At 45.0% G+C, this 26,474-nt stretch overlaps 1 protein-coding gene across 1 annotated transcript in view; it reads right to left on the bottom strand.

Annotated features, from left to right (window-relative positions):
* Positions 1 to 609: 609 nt before the first annotated feature.
* sv2ca (synaptic vesicle glycoprotein 2Ca) overlaps positions 610 to 26,474 on the bottom strand; it is a 39,000-nt gene continuing 13,135 nt past the window's right edge. Inside the window, exons 3-13 of the mRNA XM_036979938.2 lie at positions 19,784 to 19,964; positions 17,648 to 17,799; positions 8,318 to 8,451; positions 7,440 to 7,529; positions 6,687 to 6,797; positions 6,490 to 6,578; positions 5,834 to 5,998; positions 5,390 to 5,523; positions 4,966 to 5,172; positions 4,586 to 4,745; positions 610 to 4,441 (exon numbers count right to left, since the gene is read on the bottom strand). Of these exons, the coding sequence (XP_036835833.1) occupies positions 4,258 to 4,441; positions 4,586 to 4,745; positions 4,966 to 5,172; positions 5,390 to 5,523; positions 5,834 to 5,998; positions 6,490 to 6,578; positions 6,687 to 6,797; positions 7,440 to 7,529; positions 8,318 to 8,451; positions 17,648 to 17,799; positions 19,784 to 19,964 (1,607 nt within the window). The 3' untranslated portion in view covers positions 610 to 4,257. The remainder of the gene's footprint in view (positions 4,442 to 4,585; positions 4,746 to 4,965; positions 5,173 to 5,389; positions 5,524 to 5,833; positions 5,999 to 6,489; positions 6,579 to 6,686; positions 6,798 to 7,439; positions 7,530 to 8,317; positions 8,452 to 17,647; positions 17,800 to 19,783; positions 19,965 to 26,474) is intronic.

Genomic DNA, 26,474 nt, shown 5'->3' with positions numbered 1-26,474 from the left:
AGGGTGTGTGTGAGAGAAGTCTATAACTCCAAATTCCACGTAAAATTTCACTTTACATTTTATCTGTTCGTTTTGTTGGAATGTTTTTATTTTTATTAAAAGGCAAAAGCCAGGGGTAGATGTCGTGTCTTTACTTGGCATGCGTAATGCCCACTAGCTACGACAATAAGGCAGTGAATATGGAAACGTGGATTAGCATTTTGATGTCTTCAATGCTGCTGTTTCTGTTGTTGTTTTAAAACTAATACCACAAGCCCTCACTTTAGTTTAGCCGTGTCATCGTTTCCAACTTCAAAGGACTGGAATTATAGTAGTCTATACTGATTGAAAATCTTCATTTTTAATTCCTGACAACAATTGCTAATATTTTCTGACTTGCAAACATTGAAGGCAAGATAACTCATATATTTCTTATAGGTCAGATTATGAGAGTTCAGGGCTAAATAAAAGCTATTATTAGTGTAATATGATTTTGGGCCCAATGCTCTGCAGTCTGCATGCACTCTATCTGATATAATATTATCTTCAAAATGACCTGCTGCAGACCTATATAAGCTGCAATGCACTCAAGCTTTATATCCTCAGGAGTTGAATGAACACATGATTGAATTTGCTAGAGAACATAAATCTTTATTTCATATACTTGATGCTCATAAGCAGCACTATTTGCAATTCCTGCCATTCTCCTGTAATTAAAACAATATTCACAGGGCATCATTTGGCAAATATTTCTCTACACAGCTTCATGTTTATAGACGTCTGTACATACAGTCATCCCACAATTGGCATGCCTTTCACAATAATGTACACACATTTGTTCATCTGAGCCCACACCATTGTTCACTTAAAAAAATGTCCCAAAAAAACTGACGTGATACATTCACTTTTTTTCTTCCAAAAATCTACATTTTCTCTTCTTCTGGCAGAAGAATACAATAAGAACACAAAGTTGAGCACAATAAGAACACAAAGTTGAGCACAAAAAAAGAGAAGTTTCATACACACATGCAAGTTTGTACACACAGTAGTAGAGGACATGTGGCTTTTAGCCAAGGAAACACAGACGTAGAACATGGATAGATGGATTTATCGCTTGAACACAGCTGGAGAGGCATCAGTCAATCAAAAAGCATACAGATTTAACTCAGAAGTCCACCCACTACAGCATTGATATGTACAATACTTACACACACACACACACACATTTGTTTTACTATCCTTGTGGGAACCAAACTATTTATTCCCATTCAAAATCCTATTTTCCCTAACCCTTAACCTAACTCTAACGTTAACCCTAAAACTAAGCCTAACTCTTATTCCTAACTTAACCTCTAAGCCAAACATAGGAATTTTCCTTGTGGGGACTGGCGAAATGTCCATACCTGTCCAGATTTTCCTTGTTTTACTATCCTTGTGAGGACTTCTGGTCCCCACAATGATAGTGAAACCAAACCACACACCCACACAAAAAAGAGACACTTTTTATCCTTTGTAAGATACCACAGGCAATGCTGTCACAATTAGGCTAAGATGCTAGATTGAACACATCCAGTACCACCATACAGCTGCAACCCTTGTTCATAAATAACTGGTATCTTATTGTATGCACTACACTGCTGAGATGGTAACAGTAGTCAGTCAATAGCTTTGGTTTGACACAAGCCCAATCATAATGTTGTTACTAGTACTATAAATACTCAAGTTCCATTGATTATGTCATCACTTATAAAATCATGAAATCATCAACAAGTCAGCGGTTGATCATTTGTAGTGCATACCAAGAAGCAAACAATCAGCAAACAGACTTTACCATATCCGAGATGATGTAAGCTAAAATATGGAGGGGGCAAGCAGACCGCAGTTTTGATACAGTGGACTACAAACACTACAATATACTCACAGATACGACACACATGGGAACAGGAGAGCTACACAGGCAGTAAATCCACAGATAATACTAAGGAGCCATGTAGAGATGTAGACCTGTGACTGAGGTCTGGTGATCATACTGCTTACAGTAACGACAGCTATCTGCAGGATGCCTTATCAACGTCAGACGCATTTGTCAACTTTGGGTGAGAATTTAGAGACTGAAACATTATGAAGTGTACAGCACTAATGAAATGCCATTATACAGTGAAAAGATTTATACATGTGCTGCGTACTGAATTATGTGTACAACATTTTGAAAAATACTGTTTTGTTACTGATTCTAAAATGTCTTCCAAATTGTCACAGGTGTTTTTTTTTTTTTTAATAACAAGCACTGGAATAGTTTACTCAATGTTGTAAAACTGTTTAAATATTGCTTAAAATATCCACGCAAATGCATTCCCACTGGGCACACACTGGTTGAATCAACGTTGTTTTCACGTCATTTCACTTCAATTACGTCTTGTGGGGGGGTCACTCTTATGCAAGCAGTTACTAACTTACTTACTTACTACTTACTTATTGCTCTAAATAACATTTTATATTTTCCAATCCAGTTTAAAAATAATATTATCTTCCAACTTCATCTGAGGGGAGGGCATCTTTTTTTTTAAACTGATATGGAGGTTGAACCTTTTACACGTCACAATGTGAAGGGACATCACACACACACACACACACACACAGAGTTCACTTCCTGTTTACCTCCTGTACCCTTCAGTCTCCTGTTCTGTTGTCTATGAGGAGAAGAGGCACATTTAAAAAAAAAAAAAAAAAAGGCCATTCAGTATCTTGAAAAGGAAGCAGCCTGACATGTCATTACAAAGTCAGTGCCGAAGAGAAACGCCAAATCAAAGGCTGAACATAAATAAATCCCAACCAGGAAGCCTGCATACAATACAACACATAGGAGAAGTGGAGAACAAGAGTAGATACAAAAAAAAATGGATTCTTACATTTCCCCCAACAAATTCTTTAGAACAGCTGCAGATACATACCCGCAAAAAAAAACATAAATATTAACATATTGATACATTTAGTATGTACACTTCAAATAACAACAAATCAAGTTATTCAATGTGGCCTAGAGAGCTGGTGCAAAGGGCTTTGACATTGAGTGTTTATATATGACTGTGGTAGAGTGGGGCAGAATACTGTAATAAAAACACATCTTTATGCATCTGTCAGTGTAAACTAATAAATAAATAGCCACAACTGACAACAAACACATTATTATAGTTTCAGGTGTTATCTGGGAGAAGCTTAGCTTAGTTAAGACCTGTCCATCACCATGACTCTTCATGGTTGACAGTTCAGGGTATGTGCGTATATCTAGCAGACATTACAAGTGAAACATTATGTGAGAACACGTCAAGCCTGACAAAGATCCATCTACACTCGGTGGCCCAGAAATACCCTTGTTCTCTCCCAGGGCCTGTCTGTCTAGGCCAGCTGTGTTGCAGCTGTGTGGTCTCCAGTCTTTCTGATCATCTATTCCCTCGTCTCTCCCACTGCAGGGTGGCTGTGCTCAGAACAGCTTGTTATCCCCTCTCTCCTCCATCTGTCCTGGCCTAATAAGAACGCATTCATATGTACAGCACTAACCCTGCCCCTGCAATGACTCCAGACAAACATGCCTGGAAGCTACTGCTCATAAGATACAAAGCAACAGGCGCTACTGACATCTATACAACTCACATAGCACTAGCTCAGTACTGACTTCACAAGCCAGCTCATAGCAAACAGGCCTTGACACTGATATAGAGTCTACTTCAGTCAACTACAGGACCCATATACAGTAGTTCCCTTCACAGCCAGTACTATACAGGGATGGATGGACATAATCCACAGGCAATGGCCTGGCCATCAATCAGTCATGAACAACTGACCATCAATTCCCCTGAACAATGCTCACCACAAGCTTCACTAAAATATATACCCCACTAACTCTTATGATTATATCATGATGAAATAACATGAAAATATTGAGTGACGTCATTCCATCCTGGAAGGGGCGTGGTGACATCCCCAAATATTACATTCAATAATAAATAGGAGTTACCCTTTGACACCAGGGAATTGTGCAGATGGTCTGGAGCTTGGGTTGTGTCTTGTACATACATAAATGGATAAAGTGAAAGTAGATATTCTGTTTTGTAGCAATATGGGGTGGGGGTGGGGAGTTATGCAATTGAACTCCCTTTGACACCACAAGCGGCAATAAGCAAATCAAATCTCAAACATCCATAGGACATGGGTTTGAAGCAAACCCTTTGCACCAGGTTTGGCCCAAGTCTTCCACAGGCCAGGTGGTCCTTCCTGGGGCTACATGAGTACGTTGGCCCTGGTATCAGGCAGCCGGAGCCCCACCAGGCCTCCACACACCAGCACAGATGAGGCCAGGAGGATGGGGATGGACTTGGTGATGCCAACCAGAGAACCAAAGATCAGGTTTCCCAACACTGCAGCCAGCTTACACAAAGCGTTACAGAACCCAAAACCTGTCCCTCTGACACAGAGAGAGAGAGAAGGGGGGGGATTAGAAAGTCTTTTAGTGATTTACAGGAGTTTTATATGTATGTCTGTGTGTTTTTTCATGCTTGTTGTGTGTGCAGATAGGAATGGATCATTTATATTTTCTTGCTAACTATACCTTCTGTCTGTAGGGAAGGACTCTGTGGTGACCACGTCCAGTGAGTTCCAGGCTGATATGCTCAGGCCGTTGTAAAGGCACAGCATGAAGATCATCATCGACTCACTGGTGCCGAACCACAGGAAGAAACAACTGATCCCTGACAGAACCATTGAGCCACCTGTACCACACACACACACACACACACACACACACGCGCGCAGACACACACACGCGCGCAGACACACACAGACGCACGCAGGCAGACACACACAGACGCACGTAGACACACGCAGACACAGACACACAACATCCTTTTTTTATTTGAACAACCTGATACAGTCATGCTCATAACAAAGGTAGCCCTCAGAAAGGACTTTGCAAACTATCCCTGTACATACCTAACATAGAAAGGCGTCCGATTTTATCCATGAGCAGTGCCGAGACGATGTTGCCGGGCAGAACAGCCAGAGTTCCAAGGAAGTTGATGAAGTAGACCCAGTAGGCGCTGTAGTCGTCATCAAATGTCATCTGACAGCCCGTCTTGTTGTGGTGAAACGTGCTGTTGATCACCTCTGTGTCATCTATCAGTTTGGAGTCATCGATGTCTGCCATCACAAACAGGAAAATAGGCATGACTGAGACTGTAGCTAAGAAAGGCCAATACCTAGCAAACATTTTTCAGCCCGTCGAAACTATATCTTTACAAAAAAGGAAGTATGAAAGAAAGGAGAACAGGTCAAGCCTGACAAAGATCCTTCTGGATTCTTCACGGATGCCCAGAAATGCCCCTGTTCTCTTTCTGGTTCTGTTTGTCTGTCTTACCAGTGTTGTAGAAGAACGCCTCGATGAAGGTACAGTTCCGGAAGTAGGATCCCACCGAGGTCACGTCGTCAAAGTAGCAGTTCCGGAAGGTGGAGTCAATGAAGGTGATGGACTTCAACTTCATATTAACAAATCTGGACGGTTCAACAGAGGAAAGTGTATGTGTGGACATGGTTAGTTACGAATGCCTACACGTCATGTTCATTTTACAGAGAAATCCTTGTCGATTCTGTATTTAACGTTTACTCATCTCATCTAGTTGACAGAGATAAAGCAGATAAGACAACATGCCAGATGAATATAAAAGCATATAAAAGCATCATAGTAATGACTCACATTTTCATCCATACTCCATTTTAGTCCATCAGTCCCATTTCCATTGAGGATGTAGTTATAACTGCTTGTCCAGCATGAATGTGGAAGAGTTTTCTCTTTCTCCCCTACCTGTCGTTGATGAAGACACCATTGGTGTGGATCTGGTTCTCCATGGTGAAATTGAAGGTGAAGTCCTCGATGCGTTCGTTGCTGTGGATCTTCACCTTGGAGGCGTAGTCATCTGCCTGGAGGTGCTTGATGACGTCAGGGAACCACACAGACAGGCCGTAGTACCTGGATCCACAGACACACACAGTGTCGTCACCAACAACAAAGGTTAGGTTATGTACGTACCCACAGGGAATTTGGCGTCGGGAGTCACTTTAGTGGATATAGGTTAACAAATAGAAAGAAATCCATGTTTATACATAGGAGCCAGTTGAAATGTATTGGAACTATAGGGGTAGAATACACGGTTTCTGTTGGGTTTCCAGGAGTGTTCTTTTCTTCTCAGGCTGCTTGAATTCCCATCCTGTCACACTGAGAGGAGAGGCCAATGAAAGCATATTGATTCAGTAGTTCTCCTGAGAGCAGGGAGCTGCGACCTCTGCTACCACGTTGGACAGCTGACAGAAATGCAATGTGGCTGCAAGCGCAAAAGTCTATGCCATTTCCTGACGAAAGAAGTTAGCCTATTCTGACTCCTACAGCTCTAAATTAAGAACTGGACCTTTCTAATCAGGAGAGAGGGAGGGAGCGGGAGTCATTACAATAGAAAAACTTACCCAAACGACAGAGTAAACCAAACAATAGCTAGCTTGATAGTGCTTTCTTTCAGAGGGTAGTCGAAACACTTCATAAAGTTAACCCAGATCTGTGTGGAGGAACAAGAGAGACACATCAATAATGATTTGTGAGAGTGCAGTGCAGGATAATGCCGCTTCTATCATGGCCATCTAGCGAGTCAACAGAGAAAACCCACCCCACATAGCTCTGTCTTGGACCTGAAGAGGGCCTTGGAGACTGGGTTCCCCGACTCTGATTTAATCTCCACCAGCTCATCCAAATGCTTGGGGATCTTGATTCTGTTCACCTGGGATGGGAATTATGGGAAATTTAGTTTTTAATAACATAATTACATCAAAAGTCATGTTTATGCTGTTTCTTTCTTGTAGGCTACTGCTGGTGGAGAAATGTAACTGGAAGGTGGTCTGTGGCTGTGGTCCATTCATTGGATATCTGTGGGTGGTACAAGGAAACTCGGGCCCTGGAAGCACCTCGAGGAATTGGAATTTACCTGGTTCTCTTACGGTATCTACAACTATTCTGCATTGCTTTTAAATGTTTCTATGGAAAAAGGTAGGCTATGCAAATTGATAGGCAAGTTTTGCAATTCAAGATTGATTGAGCCCTTATGCTATTGCATTAGCAGCAAAAACCTGCATCTTAAAATATAGGCTACAGATGTATCATGAGATTTGCAAGGGCTTTAGTTCACTTGCAGAGACAGGACATCTGACACCAAATGAAAAGCTCTAAATGTAGATTGACTGGGGTGCTGTTTCCAGGCGCGCCTCGGGCATTGCGTATTTGAACGGCACAAAATACCTTTCAAAACCTTTTCATATGATATTATACTCGGCACATATTTAAACAAGTCGCAGCGCTGGCGGTTATAAGCCTTCATTTTTCGACTGCGTGAACAAAGCAAGAGCCGAGGCGGGAAAACACTCACGGTGAAGACTTTCTCCGGCTGCCCACGCGCTCGCATGTTGGTGTCATGGATCTGCTTGAGGATCATCCAAGCCTCGTCGTGCTTCCCCACCTGACAGGAGGGAGAATTAAACGGGATTAACGGAGAGAGAACCGGGAGCACTCCTCCGTGACAGCCATGCTCACGCAGGGAGGAGATGGGCTGAGATGACAGGAGTCACGACAACGATGACTCATTTTACTTCAAAGTATAATTCTCCTACAGTAATAGGCGTAGCCAACTGTCACAGTCGTTAGTTTATTATTAGCTTATTATTTGCCATCTTCGACAAAACATGCAAAATGGCGTGCCATGTAGCCCAGACCTCTGCTGCTGAAGCTTTAGGCTGACTAACTGTTTGCCTCATAGGCCTTGCTGTTGAAGAACAAAGCATTTCCAACTTTCATGAACTAGGGGCATAGTCATGTGTGGGCCTGGGTGGACACAGGCCCACCCACTGGGAAGCCAGGCCTTGCCAGGCCCACCCAATCAGACTGAGCAAAAACAAAAAAAATACTCCTCAGCACCCACTGTCATGAACACACTTAAGCATTATAGTAACCTAGGATAATGTACCCTCTTCAATGGTTTTCTGAGGAAATAGATGCTATAGGGACCTAAGCTGCTATAGGGCCCTGGGTTAATGATAACTTATCCTTGTACTATCATCAGACTTAAATAACCAATTATCTAGGCTATATGTCTATCTGGGATTGGTCTACATTCTATTAGTTGCCTATACTGTTCAGAACTGGAACTATTGAATTGAAAAGCTGACCATCCATGCCCACACATAGACATAGTCTGTGAGGGGCAGGCCCTCTCCCTAAAACCCCATTTCCCATAACGCTTTACTTTACCTCCAGGTAAAACCTGGGGCTCTCAGGCATGAAAGTGAGAGCCACAACAGCACAAACGCAGGGCAGGGCGCAGACGACCACAAACACTCTCCAACTGTGGAACTGGTAGGCAGAACCCATACTGAAACTCCAGCCTGCAACCAATCACACACGAGAGAACACATCAGCAACCAATCACACACAATACATCATCAAACAATCAGACACAAGAGAACACATCAGCATGTTTTACATAATGGTCACATTCTCAAGAGAGGGAGCTTCGATTTTTCAATTCATACAATATTCAGCTTGTTTTTGGTCTCCGTTCATAGTAGTTCAAAAATGTCACAGGAGTGGGTCTTTTAAGTTACTTGTGAGTAACTGACTGTTGCTTCCCTTGGTGATGTGACGTCTGTTCTATTTGCACAATTTCTATGGGGTCTATTCCAGAAGACCACACACAGAGGAAAGTGCAACACACAAAGAAAACAAATAAAGGAAGGAAAGAAAGGACATTTAAGTTAAATCATGTTGTACCTGATCTCATCCCACAGGTAGAGACTATGTCCAATTCATCTTCATATGTTACGGTGCGTGAATGAGGACCCAAAAGCGAATTAACGTAAACAGAGCTTCTTTAATGACAAAACATAGGTAGGCTCAGATGGACCGGCAGATTCCGACAGGACAGGACAAGGTTGCAGCAAACATGACGATAGTCTGGTTCAGGCATGAATAACACAAACAAGAATCCGACAAAGACAGAAACAAAACAGAGAGAGATATAGAGGACTAATCAGAGGGAAAAAGGGAACAGGTGGGAAAAGGGGTGACGAGGTAGTTAGGAGGAGACAAGGAACAGCTGGGGGAAAGAGGGGGAGAAAAGGTAACCTAATAACGACCAGCAGAGGGAGACAGGGTGAAGGGAAAGGACAGAAACAAGACACAACATGACAATACATGACAGTACCCCCCCCACTCACCGAGCGCCTCCTGGCGCACTCGAGGAGGAAACCTGGCGGCAACGGAGGAAATCATCGATCAGCGCACGGTCCAGCACGTCCCGAGAGGGAACCCAACTCCTCTCCTCAGGACCGTACCCCTCCCAATCTACTAGGTACTGATGACCACGGCCCCGAGGACGCATGTCCAAAATCCTACGGACCCTGTAGATGGGTGCGCCCTTGACAAGGATGGGGGGGGGGGGGGGGAGACGAGCGGGGGCGCGAAGAACGGGCTTGACACAGGAGACATGGAAGACCGGGTGGACGCGACGAAGATATCGCGGAAGAAGAAGTCGAACTGCGACAGGATTAATGATCCGAGAAATACGGAACGGACCAATGAACCGCGGGGTCAACTTGCGAGAAGTGGTCTTAAGGGGAAGGTTCTGAGTGGAGAGCCAAACTCTCTGACCGCGACAATATCTAGGACTCTTAGTTCTACGCTTATTAGCAGCCCTCAGTCTGCGCCCTATAACGGCAAAGTGCAGACCTGACCCTCTTCCAGGTGCGCTCGCAACGTTGGACAAAAGCCTGAGCGGAGGGGACGCTGGACTCGGCGAACTGAGATGAGAACAGCGGAGGCTGGTACCCGAGGCTACTCTGAAAAGGAGATAGCCCGGTCGCAGACGAAGGAAGCGAGTTGTGGGCGTATTCTGCCCAGGGGAGCTGTTCTGACCAAGACGCAGGGTTGCGAAAAGAAAGACTGCGTAAGATGCGACCAATAGTCTGATTGGCCCGTTCTGCTTGACCGTTAGACTGGGGGTGAAAGCCGGAAGAGAGACTGACGGAAGCCCCAATCAAACGGCAAAACTCCCTCCAAAATTGAGACGTGAATTGCGGACCTCTGTCCGAAACGACGTCTGACGGAAGGCCATGAATTCTGAAAACATTCTCGATGATGATTTGTGCCGTCTCTTTAGCAGAAGGAAGCTTAGCAAGGGGAATAAAATGAGCCGCCTTAGAGAACCTGTCGACAACCGTAAGAATAACAGTCTTCCCCGCTGACGAAGGCAGTCCGGTGACAAAATCTAAGGCGATGTGAGACCACGGTCGAGAGGGAATGGGAAGCGGCCTGAGACGGCCGGCAGGAGGAGAGTTACCGGACTTAGTCTGCGCGCAGACCGAACAAGCAGCCACGAAGTGACGCGTGTCATGCTCCCGGGTGGGCCACCAAAAGCGCTGGCGAATGGAAGCAAGCGTACCCCGAACGCCAGGGTGGCCGGCTAACTTGGCAGAGTGAGCCCACTGAAGAACGGCCAGACGAGTAGGAACGGGAACGAAAAGAAGGTTCCTGGGACAAGCGCGCGGCGACGGAGTTTGAGTGAGTGCTTGCTTTACCTGCCTCTCAATTCCCCAGACAGTCAACCCGACAACACGCCCCTCAGGGAGAATCCCCTCGGGGTCAGTGGAGGCTACTGAAGAACTGAAGAGACGAGATAAAGCATCAGGCTTGGTGTTCTTAGAGCCCGGACGATAAGAAATCACGAACTCGAAACGAGCGAAAAACAGCGCCCAGCGCGCCTGACGTGCATTAAGTCGTTTGGCAGAACGGATGTACTCAAGGTTCCTATGGTCAGTCCAAACGACAAAAGGAACGGTCGCCCCCTCCAACCACTGTCGCCATTCGCCTAGGGCTAAGCGGATGGGAGCAGTTCGCGGTTTCCCACATCATAGTTACGTTCCGACGGCGACAGGCGATGAGAAAAATACGCGCAAGGGTGGACCTTGTCGTCAGAGAAGGAGCGCTGAGAAAGAATGGCTCCCACGCCCACCTCTGACGCGTCAACCTCGACAATGAACTGTCTAGAGACGTCAGGTGTAACAAGGATAGGTGCGGATGTAAAACGATTCTTGAGGAGATCAAAAGCTCCCTGGGCGGAAACGGACCACTTAAAGCACGTCTTGACAGAAGTAAGGGCTGTGAGAGGGGCTGCCACCTGACCGAAATTACGGATGAAACGACGATAGAAATTCGCGAAGCCGAGAAAGCGCTGCAACTCGACGCGTGACTTAGGGACGGGCCAATCAATGACAGCTTGGACCTTAGCGGGATCCATCTTAATGCCTTCAGCGGAAATAACAGAACCGAGAAATGTGACGGAGGAGGCATGAAAAGAGCACTTCTCAGCCTTCACAAAAAGACAATTCTCTAAAAGGCGCTGGAGGACACGTCGAACGTGCTGAACATGAATCTGGAGTGACGGTGAAAAAATCAGGATATCGTCAAGGTAAACGAAAACAAAGATGTTCAGCATGTCTCTCAGGACATCATTGACTAATGCCTGAAAGACAGCTGGAGCGTTAGCGAGGCCGAAAGGAAGAACCCGGTATTCAAAGTGCCCTAACGGAGTGTTAAACGCCGTCTTCCACTCGTCCCCCTCCCTGATGCGCACGAGATGGTAAGCGTTACGAAGGTCCAACTTAGTGAAAAACCTGGCTCCCTGCAGGATCTCGAAGGCTGAAGACATAAGTGGAAGCGGATAACGATTCTTCACTGTTATGTCATTCAGCCCTCGATAATCTATGCAGGGGCGCAGGGACCCGTCCTTCTTCTTAACAAAAAAAAACCCCGCTCCGGCGGGAGAGGAGGAGGGGACTATGGTACCGGCGGCAAGAGCTACAGACAAATAATCTTCGAGAGCCTTACGTTCGGGAGCCGACAGAGAGTATAGTCTACCCCGGGGGGGAGTGGTTCCCGGAAGGAGATCAATACTACAATCATACGACCGGTGTGGAGGAAGAGAGGTGGCCCTGGACCGACTGAACACCGTGCGCAGATCGTGATATTCCTCCGGCACCCCTGTCAAATCACCAGGCTCCTCCTGTGAAGAAGAGACAGAGGAAACAGGAGGGATAGCAGACATTAAACATTTCACATGACAAGAGACGTTCCAGGAGAGGATAGAATTACTAGACCAATTAATAGAAGGATTATGACAAACTAGCCAGGGATGGCCCAAAACAACAGGTGTAAAAGGTGAACGAAAAATTAAAAAAGAAATGGTTTCGCTATGATTACCAGAAACAGTGAGGGTTAAAGGTAGCGTCTCACGCTGAATCCTGGGGAGAGGACTACCATCCAGGGCGAACAAGGCCGTGGACTCCCTTAACTGTCTGAGAGGAATGTCATGTTCCCGAGCCCAGGTCTCGTCCATAAAACAGCCCTCCGCCCCAGAGTCTATTAAGGCACTGCAGGAAGCTGACGAACCGGTCCAGCGTAGATGGACCGACAAGGTAGTGCAGGATCTTGAAGGAGAGACAGGAGTAGTAGCGCTCACCAGTAGCCCTCCGCTTACTGATGAGCTCTGGCTTTTACTGGACATGAAGTGACAAAATGACCAGCAGAACCGCAATAGAGACAGAGGCGGTTGGTGATTCTCCGTTCCCTCTCCTTAGTCGAGATGCGGATACCTCCCAGCTGCATAGGCTCAGCACCCGAGCCGGCAGAGGAAGATGGTAGTGATGCGGAGAGGGGGGCAACGGAGAACGCGAGCTCCTTTCCACGAGCTCGGTGACGAAGATCAACCCGTCGCTCAATGCGAATAGCGAGTTCAATCAAGGAATCCACGCTGGAAGGAACCTCCCAGGAGAGAATCTCATCCTTTACCTCTGCGCGGAGACCCTCCAGAAAACGAGCGAGCAAAGCCGGCTCGTTCCAGCCACTGGAGGCAGCAAGAGTGCGAAACTCAATAGAGTAGTCTGTTATGGATCGATTACTTGACATAGGGAAGACAGGGCCCTGGAAGCCTCCTCCCCAAAAACAGATCGATCAAAAACCCGTATCATCTCCTCCTTAAAGTCCTGATACTGGTTAGTACACTCAGCCCTTGCCTCCCAGATTGCCGTGCCCCACTCACGAGCCCGTCCAGTAAGGAGAGATATGACGTAGGCGACACGAGCAGTGCTCCTGGAGTAAGTGTTGGGCTGGAGAGAAAACACAATATCACACTGGGTGAGGAACGAGCGGCATTCAGTGGGCTCCCCAGAGTAACACGGCGGGTTATTGATTCTGAGCTCCGGAGATTCGAAAGCCCTGGAAGTGGCCGGTGGATCGAGGCGGAGATGGTGAACCTGTTCTGTGAGGTTGGAGACTTGGGTGGCCAGGGTCTCAACGGCATGTCGAGCAGCAGACAATTCCTGCTCGTGTCTGCCTAGCATCGCTCCCTGGATCTCGACGGCTGAGTGGAGAGGATCCGAAGTCGCTGGGTCCATTCTTGGTCGGATTCTTCTGTTACGGTGCGTGAATGAGGACCCAAAAGCGAATTAACGTAAACAGAGCTTCTTTAATGACAAAACATAGGTAGGCTCAGATGGACCGGCAGATTCCGACAGGACAGGACAAGGTTGCAGCAAACATGACGATAGTCTGGTTCAGGCATGAATAACACAAACAAGAATCCGACAAAGACAGAAACAAAACAGAGAGATATAGAGGACTAATCAGAGGGAAAAAGGGAACAGGTGGGAAAAGGGGTGACGAGGTAGTTAGGAGGAGACAAGGAACAGCTGGGGGAAAGAGGGGGAGAAAAGGTAACCTAATAACGACCAGCAGAGGGAGACAGGGTGAAGGGAAAGGACAGAAACAAGACACAACATGACAATACATGACATCATAGCAGCAACACACACACACACACATGCACACACACACATATTCTCACATACACAAACACATGCACACACACAATCAATTTCCAATTCCCCTCTCTAAATGCCACTTATCTCAGCACATTCTAAGTCATTTTCTGGACTATTCAACAGCGAAGGTGCATAAAGATGGCGGCCCCCATGTACTTACAACTTACCTCATTTGCTATGTTCGCCTTATTGTACATTGCTCTACGTTACTCTTTTTTTGTATCGGCATTATCACAGTATACATGATCCCAATTCTACCTCCAAGATGGCTCCAATTTGAAAAAACGAAAAATTAGATTGTGCTGATTTACTGGCACATTGGACCATTTGGCGCACCGTAGTTTAAGAACTCTGTGGGTCGTGCTACAAACAATGTCATATCTGAATTCCTCCACCTTTTTGCACCTTTGCCATTGGAAAGGAACGTGCCGGACTAATTATGTCCTCGAGCTGGAAAAGGTTGCTGTAGCCTTCAATTATATCCATCCTCAATCATTGTAATAGTACACAGCCATGTAAATAATCTTAGCCTCAACACTGAGCGACCCATGTACAGCACTGTAATTTCATAGCGCTTTCCCTTAGGCACAGTAGAACCCTTCAAACCCTTAAATGTGTGTTTCATACATTCTGTGAAATAGTTTATAAATATCAAATTTGTTGCCCACTTTAATGGATCTTACTGAAAATGGGTCTTACTGAAAATTTGATGGAACATCGAGAAAGTAAAATCTTTTCAGAATCACCTTTATTCGCCAAATAGATTTGTATGTACAGGAATTTGTGGTGCCGCCACAATAAACAGGATATACAGACAGATGATAAGCAGGATATATAGACAGACGATAAACAGGATATACAGACAGATGATAAGCAGGAAATACAGACAGACGATAAACAGGATATATAGACAGACGTTAAGCGGGATATACAGACCGATGATAAACAGGATATATAGACCGACAATAAACAGGATATACAGACAGACGATAAGCAGGATATACAGACAGACGATAAGCAGGATATACAGACAGACAACACAATGGACACAGAATTAACACAAATCCACATGCGGTATGTACACTATAAACACTGTAGCTGAGAACTACAGTGACAGGGTAAATCCAAAACAATGAAGAGGTATATTTTTGTTCTCCTTATCTCCTTTTTACTGAAAATGACTGTTCTTCAGTGTGTGGGAGTGTACATTAGTGTAAGAGGGCTAATGCAATGTGTGTGTGTGCTTATGTTCCCTGTTCCTATTTGGGGAAGGAGGGAGAAGAGGGATGTTAGTCGTGACCTCCCACGTCTCTCCCTCTGGATCAGGCCTTTTTCTTTTTAACACGATTTAAAGGAATAACCCCATTATCCATCAGCACTGTTAATGTTAATGCAAGGAAATGACTTCTAGAAATGAATCTAATGGCAGATTGATACCACCGCTTATTAACCATCTCTCTCAAACCACCCGTGTATGGCAGGGGCTGTACATCATTCTGTGCATGCATCGGAGTCATCCACACACCGTGTATGGCAGGGGCTGTACATCATTCTGTGCATGCATCGGAGTCGTCCACACACCGTGTATGGCAGGGGCTGTACATCATTCTGTGCATGCATCGGAGTCATCCACACACCGTGTTTGTAGGCGTTAATGTATAGAACAGCTGGGATGTTACTGTAGTTGTGCGCTGAGTTATGACACTATCCTGTAGGTGTGTGTGGGAGGATGTCAAGGATTCCCAGTGACTACCATGAAGGCAATCTCAATTCCTTACATTCAGGGTCTTGTGCATGTGTGTGTTGGTGTGAATGCATGAACTCTGTGTGTCTGTGTGTGTGTACGTGTTAACATGACACATGTATGCTGATGGTAATGTATTAGTGTGCGTGTGTGTGTGTGTGTGTGTGTGTGTAAGATTTGATGTGCTGCAGTGATTGCCTTGTCTATGGGGATATAGCTGTGCTGTCAGCCCCGGAGGGTTAGTGTCTTTTTAGCCATTGAAAATGTCATTACTGGGATAATGTACATAATTGACTAAGTGGATGGATGGAGGGAGAGAGGGAGAGAGAGACCCCTAGTAGTGTAACTAAAGGCTGCAGTATGACAGAGATCTCTCCAGGCTGATTCAGGCTTCTGTAGGCTCCATCTGTGTCTTTGTCATGAGGCTTTAGAAGACATTAGGAGCTGCAGAGTGTTGAAGACAAGTGAGGAGGTATATAAAGAACTTTAATGGAGTATTAAACACCAATGAGGTGGTAGATGTGTGGTAATCCATCATTATCTGTTTCTATATGAGACAAAAGACTACACCTCAGGCTCCTCAGCCACATCGCTGTTGGCGGGCACTGCGGCAGTTGGAGAGAACATAAAAATCACCCAAAAGTGTTGGAGTATGCAGGGCACGCTCAGAGAGAGGGGGTGGGGGGGATAAAGGGGGGAGGGAGATAAGTGGGGAGATAAAGGATAGAAAGGGAGAGGATATGGAGAGAGGAAGAGTGAGAGAGGAAAGAGAGAGTGTGTGTCAGAAAGAATGAGAGCAGAGTGGGTTTACTATCAAGCCTTCAAAGGGATATCTGCAGACCTGACAGCAGAGCTTTCTCAGTGAGACTCACTGGGTTTATCAGATTGTGTGTGTGTGTGTGTGTAGCCCTCCTCTATAGCCACTGCACAATAAAGAGAAACTGTGGATTGTCCTAAAAGCAGCTCAATGATCTGAAATCTTAAATGAACCCCCACTGTTTCAGGTATCATTTCCTTCAATGTCTACAGTGCAGTCACTATTTGTACAAACAGGCATTTCAGTGGCTCAGCACGGCCGGCACAGTGAAATATCCTCCATGAAGCCTCTCACTGACGTCACCCACGGCTGGGCTAAAACACGGCTCGACCATAAATCATGGCTAGCTGTAGCTTTGTCCCATTAGGTTAGAGCAAGAAGAAAAAGCTAATTATGCTTGATCAAGAAGAACATCCCCAGACAGAGAGAAGGAGAGGAGGGACAGGGAGGGAGGGAGGGACAGTAAGAAGTGGTTGGAAGAGACATTGGGAGACAGTGAAAGAGGGGGAGGAAAGAGAGGGACAGAAAGAAAGGAGTGAGAGGGAAAGAAGATGAGCAGAGAGAAATAGGCTCAGACAGAGATACGGGTGGTGGGAGAGATTGATATGGTGTGAGGAAGAGAGAGAGGAAAGCCCATTTTCAAGCCTTTCCCCTTTTCTTTATTGATGAGTGCAGCTTATTTCCAGTGTAGCGGTCGTAAATCACAGTCTCCTATCTCCCACCGTTACGCCTTCATCCTTTAAATATCCCTATGTGTGCCTGTATGTGTATCCCCGTGGTTTCCAGGCCTACATTAATCACTTCAACTGTCCCTCTCCCAGTCTGCAGCCACTTAGTTGATGCGCCAGCAGGGCAAACTGGCACCTTCACCCACGGTCACAGCTAAACGTTCCGCTGGTTATCCTCTGCCAACCTGGATTTGTGCAGTAAGTTTTAACATTGTGTGCCATTGTTTGATTTGTTTTTACTTTGTAAACTGTACAATGTCAAATTATTATACCACATTCAGGGGCATCATAACCATCTAACCAAGAAGGTTTGGTTACTAAAATGCCTATGATGTGTTCATTCCACCTGTGTGAGTGTGAACTAGTCCTGGTGAGTCACCGTGGTGCGTTAATGTGGTATAACAGTATACTACTTACCGTAGTGTGGTATAATGGCCCAGGCCATGGCTGAAGCATAGATCTCTCCAATCATCCAGAACATGCAGAGCCAGCTCAGGTGCTCCCCTCTCTTCTCTCTGGACAGCACCTCCGCAAATAAGGAGAAGACGATGGGTACAACTCCCCCTGTTCTGAAGGAGACAAGGACAGGACAATGAGTTGCTTAATTACTTGGTGGCGCAATGCACCAGAAGATGATATGCCATAGGACAACGAGTAGAGCCACACGGATTATGCGGAAGGTAACATTTTCTTAACACCTACCAATTAGTTGACCCATGAAAATTAACTATATCTATAGTACATTGCCGCAACAACGACAATTTTTTTATTTATTTTTTTATTTAAAAAAAATATTTTGTGGGGCCTTTATTTTCTCTGAGGAACCTTTTGTATTGTTCAGACGTGACGCAGCTGGAACAGTTTTGACTACTGTAAAAGTAGACAATAGAAACAAACACTCTAACAATTTTCCTCAAAATAAGCCAACTTTGCCAAAAGGGCATTTCCTTGGCTTTCCAGTTAACCATTAGGCTTGGAGCCAGTCGTCCATGACTCCAACAGAAGGCAGTTTGGCTGGCAAGCCTTTTCAATTACATTGAGTCCCTCTGGGGAGAGGGGCGGGAGGCAATTAGTAAATGAGCTTTTGACAGGGACCGTTACACCCCTCCAATATTTTCTCTCTATAAATCAATGCTCTGTTCTTACATTGCTAGACATGTGAGGCTAGAGTAACAATATGGACATTCAGAAATGGTGCTGTAAAGACTTCTCCACTATCCTGCTGCGCTTTTGTTTCCTTTCCTTGTGTAGCGAAATAGAATGTAAGCTCGCGAGATCAGGATGGTCGTACTGGGCTAGTACAGTAGTTTCCAAATGTCACTTGTCCATCATAAGGCTGCTTTTTAAATGCCCCAGAAGCACATTTCAGACAATCATTTGTCACAGAGCCTTTCACTAAAGGCTTACCAAAAGCCAGTGTGGCATGACGACAGTGATGGCTAAGGAAACGTCCCTAGGATTTGTCAAGCCAGGGGAAACCTTGACAAAAACACATCTGATTGAATGAGACACCAGAATCAGCGAGTGCAAGACTGTAAGAAAGGACTGAATGTTGTTTGCTGAGATATTGCTTTTAGAATTCTTGTGCACTTTTTGCTTGAACTTTTTCTAATTAATTTGACGAATGAGGGGAATTCTTTCGTGCTAATTGTTTTGTTTTTGAGTCTTGTAAATCATTTTACCGGCAATGTTAAAATCATTAATCCACTCCAAGTAGAAGAGGTGTTTACAAAGGCCCTGTATTACAGTAAATATATTACAGTAAATCCCCTGTTATCACTGACACAGCCTAGTTGGTCTAAACTAAAGACTTTCATGATGAATGTTAGGAGCATACTGCCATACTGACAGGAGAGTGGTTGACACATTCACTACTAGTGTTTACAAATGCTCACATCAATGAATGAATGAAACAAGGTTTTAAGCCCCTATATTACAGTAAATATATTACAGTAAATCCCCTGTTATCACTGACACAGCCTAGTTGGTCTAAACTAAAGTCTTTCATGATGGATGTTAGGAGCATACTGCCATACTGACAGGAGAGTGGTTGACACATTCACTACTAGTCACACATTATTATTATTATGGATATAGATAGGAGTGAGTGAAACCTCTAGGGGTTATGTGGGTGAAATATAAGAGTTAGTCTATGTAAACAGAGGGGTCCACAACTAGATATTCATTCAAGAAACCAAAACAGATTATTTACAACAACAGATAATGAATGAATGACTAACTACTGTGAAAAGCAGTCTCTATGGGAATTAAGGAGTTAACGACGTAGAACTGCAGGGCCATTTGATGAACGACTTGAAAGGACACATCCTGGTTGTAGCTAGCTAAGTAAATTGGAACAAACTGAGTCAGTTGTCCTTACTCTACTGTTCATGTCACAACTCACAATACATTTTTTTCATCTCCAGTATTATTTGTAATTCACTTTTCTAATTGTTTGTTTAGTGTGGATTATTACAATTCAGTAGCCCATTATTTAAGAGAAATAACACATTGATGTTGCTTGCCATTGTAACCCCAGTCAGATAGACTCACCCAAAGCCTGCGATCACGCGGCAGAGTAGGAAGATGCCATAACCCTGAACGAAGGAGGAGAGGAAGGCGAAGAAGCCGTTCACACACATGCAGATGAGCAGACACTGTCTGCGGCCCACCTTGTCCGACATGCCCCCCCAGAAGAACGCCCCCACCATCATCCCCAGGTACACAATACTGCCTGCAGAGAGAGAGAGACAGACAGAGAAAGAGAGACAGAGAGATACTTTAGATTTATACCATATCTATTTGCACAGCACAAAGCAATGCTCAAACCGATTGTCATCGAACCTTCAAACAAACCAACAAATACTGTGTGAATTTGACAGTGTAGATAAGAATTGTTGACTGGTGGATAAAGCTAATCTTAATGGTGGATTAACATCGTCTTCAGCAGAACACAGTGGACATTACTGTTTCATTTATTTTATATATATATCCCATGCTATTTTAATATGCAATGTCATAATCACCTCTAGTCCCTCTCTACCTGACATCATATCCCTGCCAGGAGACATTGAGTGCTTCCTAAATGGCACCCTATTCCCTTTCTAATGCACTACTTTTGACCAGGACCCATAGTGCTCTGGCCAAAAGTAGTGCGCTATCTAGGGAACAGGGTGCCATTTGGGACTGAACCATTAGGATTTATGGCCCCTCCGTGGGCTCTAGCTGCTAAAGTGAAGGGTATAAAATTGTCACAGTAAAGTATGGAGTGGCATTAAGGCCCATTAGTGCTGATTATCATACATCAATAAGAACATGTAATCACCAAATCTGTTGAATGACTCTGTTTTGTGTAATAAATTCCACTTCTCCTGAGAGTGGAGATGTCTTGGTAGAATAACAACTTGATAAATCCTGCTCATCGTTTGACTGTTAAAACCTTTATCTCATGCAGGAATAACAAAGGATCTCTCTTGCCTTGCTGCCCAAACCATAACCCAAATGATACTGTAGATTCAAATTTTCTTTCAGTTTTGTGTTCAATTATTTGCACACTTCATAAATACTTTCACCAAGAACTATTCGATTCCTGTTACGTGTCAGAATGATAAGGAGTTATACAATATAACTAAGATTTGAGGGATGAAGTCCCTACAGTAAAACACAACCCATTCTCAATCCCACTGTGATGTGATGAGTGAATACAGAAGGAATGAACCTGGACCCACTAGTGTGACATGAATCAATAGGATGAAGAATGTGGTCAGTAATACAGTGCCCTTTGCGAACCAATAGAAAACGTCCCTGGTCTTTGTTGTTGAATCTGTGCTTGAAATTCACTGCTTGACTTGGGGACCTTGCAGATGATTGTATATGTGGGGTATAGATATGGGGCAGTCATTTAAAAATAACACTGTTATTGCACACAGAGTGAGTCCATGCAACTGATTATGTGACTTGTTAAGCACATTGTTTTTACTCCTGAACTTATTTAGGCTTGCCATAACAAAATGGTTGAATACTTATTAACTCGAGACATTTCAGCATTTCGTTTTTAATACATTTTTAAACATTTCTAAAAACATAACTCCACTTTGACATTATGGGGTATTGTGTGTATATAAGTGACGCAGAATCTCAATGTAATCCATTTTAAATTCAGGCTGGAACACATCAGAATGTGGAAAAAATGTCCAGGGGTGTGAATACTTTCTGAAGGCACCGTACAGGGTGACTTGACCTCTGCATCAATTTCACACACTGCTGATCATGGTCTTGGAACACTATGAGATATCCTTCTCTATTGTTAACGCCACTGTTCCTGTACCCTGCTCCTCTCTAATCTCAGGAAGATGTTCATCTTCTCAAGTCTAAACGGTATCCACCTTTAGTCATAGTCCTGCTATGGCCTACCAGTCCATTTTGGAATCTTTCTAGGATTGAATCATTTCATGCATTGATAGAATGAATGCTGCGAAGTCCTGGTCAAGAGACATTTCCATCAAACATGATTCCTTAAGAGGACTCAGACACCATCTAAATACATTTTTTTTCATATAATAAGAAACCGAGATATAAACGGATAAACCGACGAGTAAACAGAAAATGGCGTCAAAGGGATAGCTCTCTCATTACAAAAGCACTGTCATTTATATTTTACATTTCAGTCGCTATGACAATAAAGAACAGATTGCAGATAGATTAGGCCATATTCTGATTACACATGGTGTGGTATAATTTAGCCTGAGGCAATGACGTCTGGTCCAAATAATTGCAATTCAGGGTATAACAAGACAAGGTATAACAATACACCTCATTCAGATCTCATCTCCCCACTGTTGTGGATAGATGGGGATCTGACTTAACTCTCTTACTTCAGGGGTCAAACTGGGGTCATTCACACTTGGCCATAGTTGCTAATCTGAGGTCCTTCTTTATGATCTAATGGTTGAGATGAGGATTTGGGGAGAGTCAGCAAGCCATTCGGCCATCTGATACAACCCTGAAGCCAAGGCATTAGGAAGACCGCATACTCCTTGATCTCTTCCTGACAAAAGGGACAACATAAATAATAGTGATATATCAAATACTGCCCATACTTTTCCCCACACTGTTTTGCAAGCCTTAGAGGGTTCTTCAGCTTGTCCCCTTCTGTAGTGATGGCGGAACACATCTATACAGTTACATACACTGTATTGCTATATGTTTTTTGGACAATATTATATTGATACTTTGACTCCAAGTATTGATTTGTAAAAAAAATATATATTTATTTATATTTTTGCTAGGTAGCGTTAGCGAGCGCTAGTCGGCTGTACCTGCATCATATAGCTTTCTCTCCATCTTCTTTTTAAATAGTGAGCCAACATGTTTTCAGCACTTTTATTCTCATGCTCTCTCTGCAGCAGACATGTTTTTTATAATAAAAAAAATTAAAAAAACTTTACCCCTTTTTCTCCCCAATTTCGTGGTATCCGATTGGTAGTTACAGTCTTGCCTCATAGCTGCAACTCCCGTACGGACTCGGGAGTGGGGAAGGTCGAGAGCCATACGTCCTCCGAAACACAAGCCACAATGCTTCTTGACACAATGCCCGCTTAACCCAGAAGCCAGCCACACCAATGTGTCGGAGGAAACACTGTACACCTGACGACCGTGTCAGCATGCATTGTGCCCACAGGAGTCGATAGAGCGCAATGGGACAAGGACATCCCTGCCGGCCAAGCCCTCCCCTAACCCGGATGACGCTGGGCCAATTGTGCGCCGCCCCATGGGTCTCCCGGTCGCAGCCGGCTGCGACAGAGCCTGGACTCAAACCAGGATCTCTAGTGGCACAGCTAACAACTGCGATGTAGTGCTTTAGACCACTGAGCCACTCGGGAGGCTGCAGCAGACATATATGTAATATGTTTGGAACATCAAATTGCAATAAAATCACAGTATCTAATCGTAATACCAGAATCGTGAGAATCGCAATACATATCGTATCGGCACCTAAGCATTGTGATAATATCGTATGGTGAGGTCCCTAGAATTTCCCAGCCCTACCCACAAGGGAACCCTTATGGTTCTAGGAAGAACCCTTTCCCCCCCACAAATAACCCTTTTCTCTCAAAAAGAGAGAAAGGAGCCTAGGATGCCAGATATCTTCTAAAACCGTAAAACAGTTGAACCATGATCATACTGTCTAATAGCCCCTAGAGGACGTCCGAATACCTCATTCATGTATTGATTGTTGTGTGTTTTACTGCACAGCATCTGAGGGTGTGATCATCTCAGCACTGGCGCCAGGAAATAACGTGACTCATGGGGGAAAGACATCTACAGTATCACTATGTTGAAATACTCTAGCGTCCCATTCACCAACTGCCTAGAAGCATTTAGCCAGCTACACATGGTTGTGCAAAACCTATATTTATATGCTAGTATCCTCTATATGCTTTTCAGACACACAAGAACACATAAAAGCTGCATGACTTCAGACAATTTCTCTTTAACTGTGCAGCCTCTAGTCTACAGACTATAGTCCCCTGCTACTCTTGTTATGACCAGGCACTTTTGTAGGTGCTAGTTTGCTCCTGTAGAACCCAAGAAATTATTACGCTGCACAAACTGTTCTGCAGAAGGAAGCAGCAGTGGACAGAGCATCTGGTGGTGAAAACAGGGTTGGCCACACTTTCTAAGAAGTATGATACTAGTGCATTTAGGAATGTTCGTTCCACACACATTACACATGGTTACTAAATAAAGTACTGCTAGACTAAATGATACAGGAATAGATATGACCAAATAGACATTCACCCCTCAGTTAAGGCTAGCTTAGAGGCAGACCGTTTGTCAGAGTGGCTCAGTGCTCCCCGTTATCTGTAGCCACTCCCTGTCCTGTCATGGGGGAGTGGCGGGGGGGGGGGGGTAAACGCAGCTTCATTCAAACCTGCAGGCCAACAGAGGGTCAAGTCAATTCACATGTTATCCTCTGTCACAGGCTTTCACATCTAGAATAGCTGGGGAAAGGCAGGGTGAACGTGTGTGTTTCTATTCCCTGTTGGGTGCTAGAAGGTGTGAGAGAGGAGAGTTGTGATGATGAGGTGATCTGTGGCCAAGCAGGAGGTGGTGAAACAACATGACTGTCTGGGTGATTGGGTTCTCTCAACAGGGTGAAACGAGACTGAATCTTTGACAGAAAAAAAGACACCCTACTACACTGCCCTGGGATATTTATTTTCGACCCGAGGAAAGAGTGCCTCCTACCGAGCCCTCCAACACCACTTTCAGCAACATCTGGTCTCCCATCCAGGGACCGACCAGGACCAACCCTGTTTAGCTTCAGAGGCTAGCCAGCAGGGTGGTGTGCCTCTGGTCCCAAAAGTGAAGAGAATATACAGTATTTGAATTTGGACAGGTTAACTGCATGGCAACGAAACTCTACATCGTCCCATACAAAACACGCTGCATCAGAACTCTCAGACACAACTGTCCCAAAGCACTCACGGATATGTCAAAACACATCTACAAAACAGGGAAATGTTCAACAAACAGTCAGACACGCACCAACACACAAACCCTAAAGGGAGAGGTACTGGAGCTGAACAGTGTGGCAAAACACACACACACACACACACACAGTTAAGGATCATGATTCAGCAGCTCTTGTAAACTTGACAATGAAGGGCAAAAAGAAAGAGATAATAAAATAAATTGTAATGGGGAGGAGAACAGGGCAGATGGAGAAGGGGAAGGAAAAGGATGTAAACAAATAGAAAAGGCCAGAGAAAATTAGCATAGTGAGAGGAGTACGAGGGAGAGAAGTTCGGAAAAAGCGGAAAGGAGTGAAGAATAAGAGAGTGAGAAATAACGAAAAAGAGAGGAAACGGAGTTCAGAGAAAGGGTGTATGAGAGGAAGTGAAGAGAGAGGGGGGGGGCATGGTGGTGGTGTTTTTTGTGCTGTCAGATCCTGAGGAGCCCCCTAAGAGTAGTAAGAGCGCTCAGCTGCATCATGGTCTCTTTTCCGATTTCACGCTTTGATGCTCTTCACTCTTAGAGGGGTAAACTGTTTCAGCGCCACACAAAACGCTTGCCCTGTTCTATTCATACTGCATATAGGGGAGTACGGCGTGCCTGTCTGAATATAGGGGAGTACGGCGTGCCTGTCTGAATATAGGGGAGTACGGCGTGCCTGTCTGAATATAGGGGAGTACGGCGAGCCTGTCTGAATATAGGGGAGTACGACGTGCCTGTCTGAATATAGGGGAGTACGGCGTGCCTGTCTGAATATAGGGGAGTACGGCGTGCCTGTCTGAATATAGGGGAGTACGGCGTGCCTGTCTGAATATAGGGGAGTACGGCGTGCCTGTCTGAATATAGGGGAGTACGGCGTGCCTGTCTGAATATAGGGGAGTACGGCGTGCCTGTCTGAATATAGGGGAGTACGGCGTGCCTGTCTGAATATAGGGGAGTACGGCGTGCCTGTCTGAATATAGGGGAGTACGGCGTGCCTGTCTGAATATAGGGGAGTACGGCGTGCCTGTCTGAATATAGGGGAGTACGGCGTGCCTGTCTGAATATAGGGGAGTACGGCGTGCGTGCCTGTCTGAATATAGGGGAGTACGGCGTGCCTGTCTGAATATAGGGGAGTACGGCGTGCCTGTCTGAATATAGGGGAGTACGGCGTGCCTGTCTGAATATAGGGGAGTACGGCGTGCCTGTCTGAATATAGGGGAGTACGGCGTGCCTGTCTGAATATAGGGGAGTACGGCGTGCCTGTCTGAATATAGGGGAGTACGGCGAGCCTGTCTGAATATAGGGGAGTACGACGTGCCTGTCTGAATATAGGGGAGTACGGCGTGCCTGTCTGAATATAGGGGAGTACGGCGTGCCTGTCTGAATATAGGGGAGTACGGCGTGCCTGTCTGAATATAGGGGAGTACGGCGTGCCTGTCTGAATATAGGGGAGTACGGCGAGCCTGTCTGAATATAGGGGAGTACGACGTGCCTGTCTGAATATAGGGGAGTACGGCGTGCCTGTCTGAATATAGGGGAGTACGGCGTGCCTGTCTGAATATAGGGGAGTACGGCGTGCCTGTCTGAATATAGGGGAGTACGGCGTGCCTGTCTGAATATAGGGGAGTACGGCGTGCCTGTCTGAATATAGGGGAGTACGGCGTGCCTGTCTGAATATAGGGGAGTACGGCGTGAATGTCTGAATATAGGGGAGTACGGCGTGAATGTCTGAATATAGGGGAGT

The sequence above is a fragment of the Oncorhynchus mykiss genome, chromosome 6 (assembly GCF_057628025.1).
Source record: "Oncorhynchus mykiss isolate SJ-2025 chromosome 6, ASM5762802v1, whole genome shotgun sequence".
Classification (NCBI taxonomy): Eukaryota; Metazoa; Chordata; class Actinopteri; order Salmoniformes; family Salmonidae; genus Oncorhynchus; species Oncorhynchus mykiss.
The sequence above is the reverse complement of the archived record's forward strand: the minus strand, read 5'-3'. Positions and strand labels throughout refer to the sequence as shown.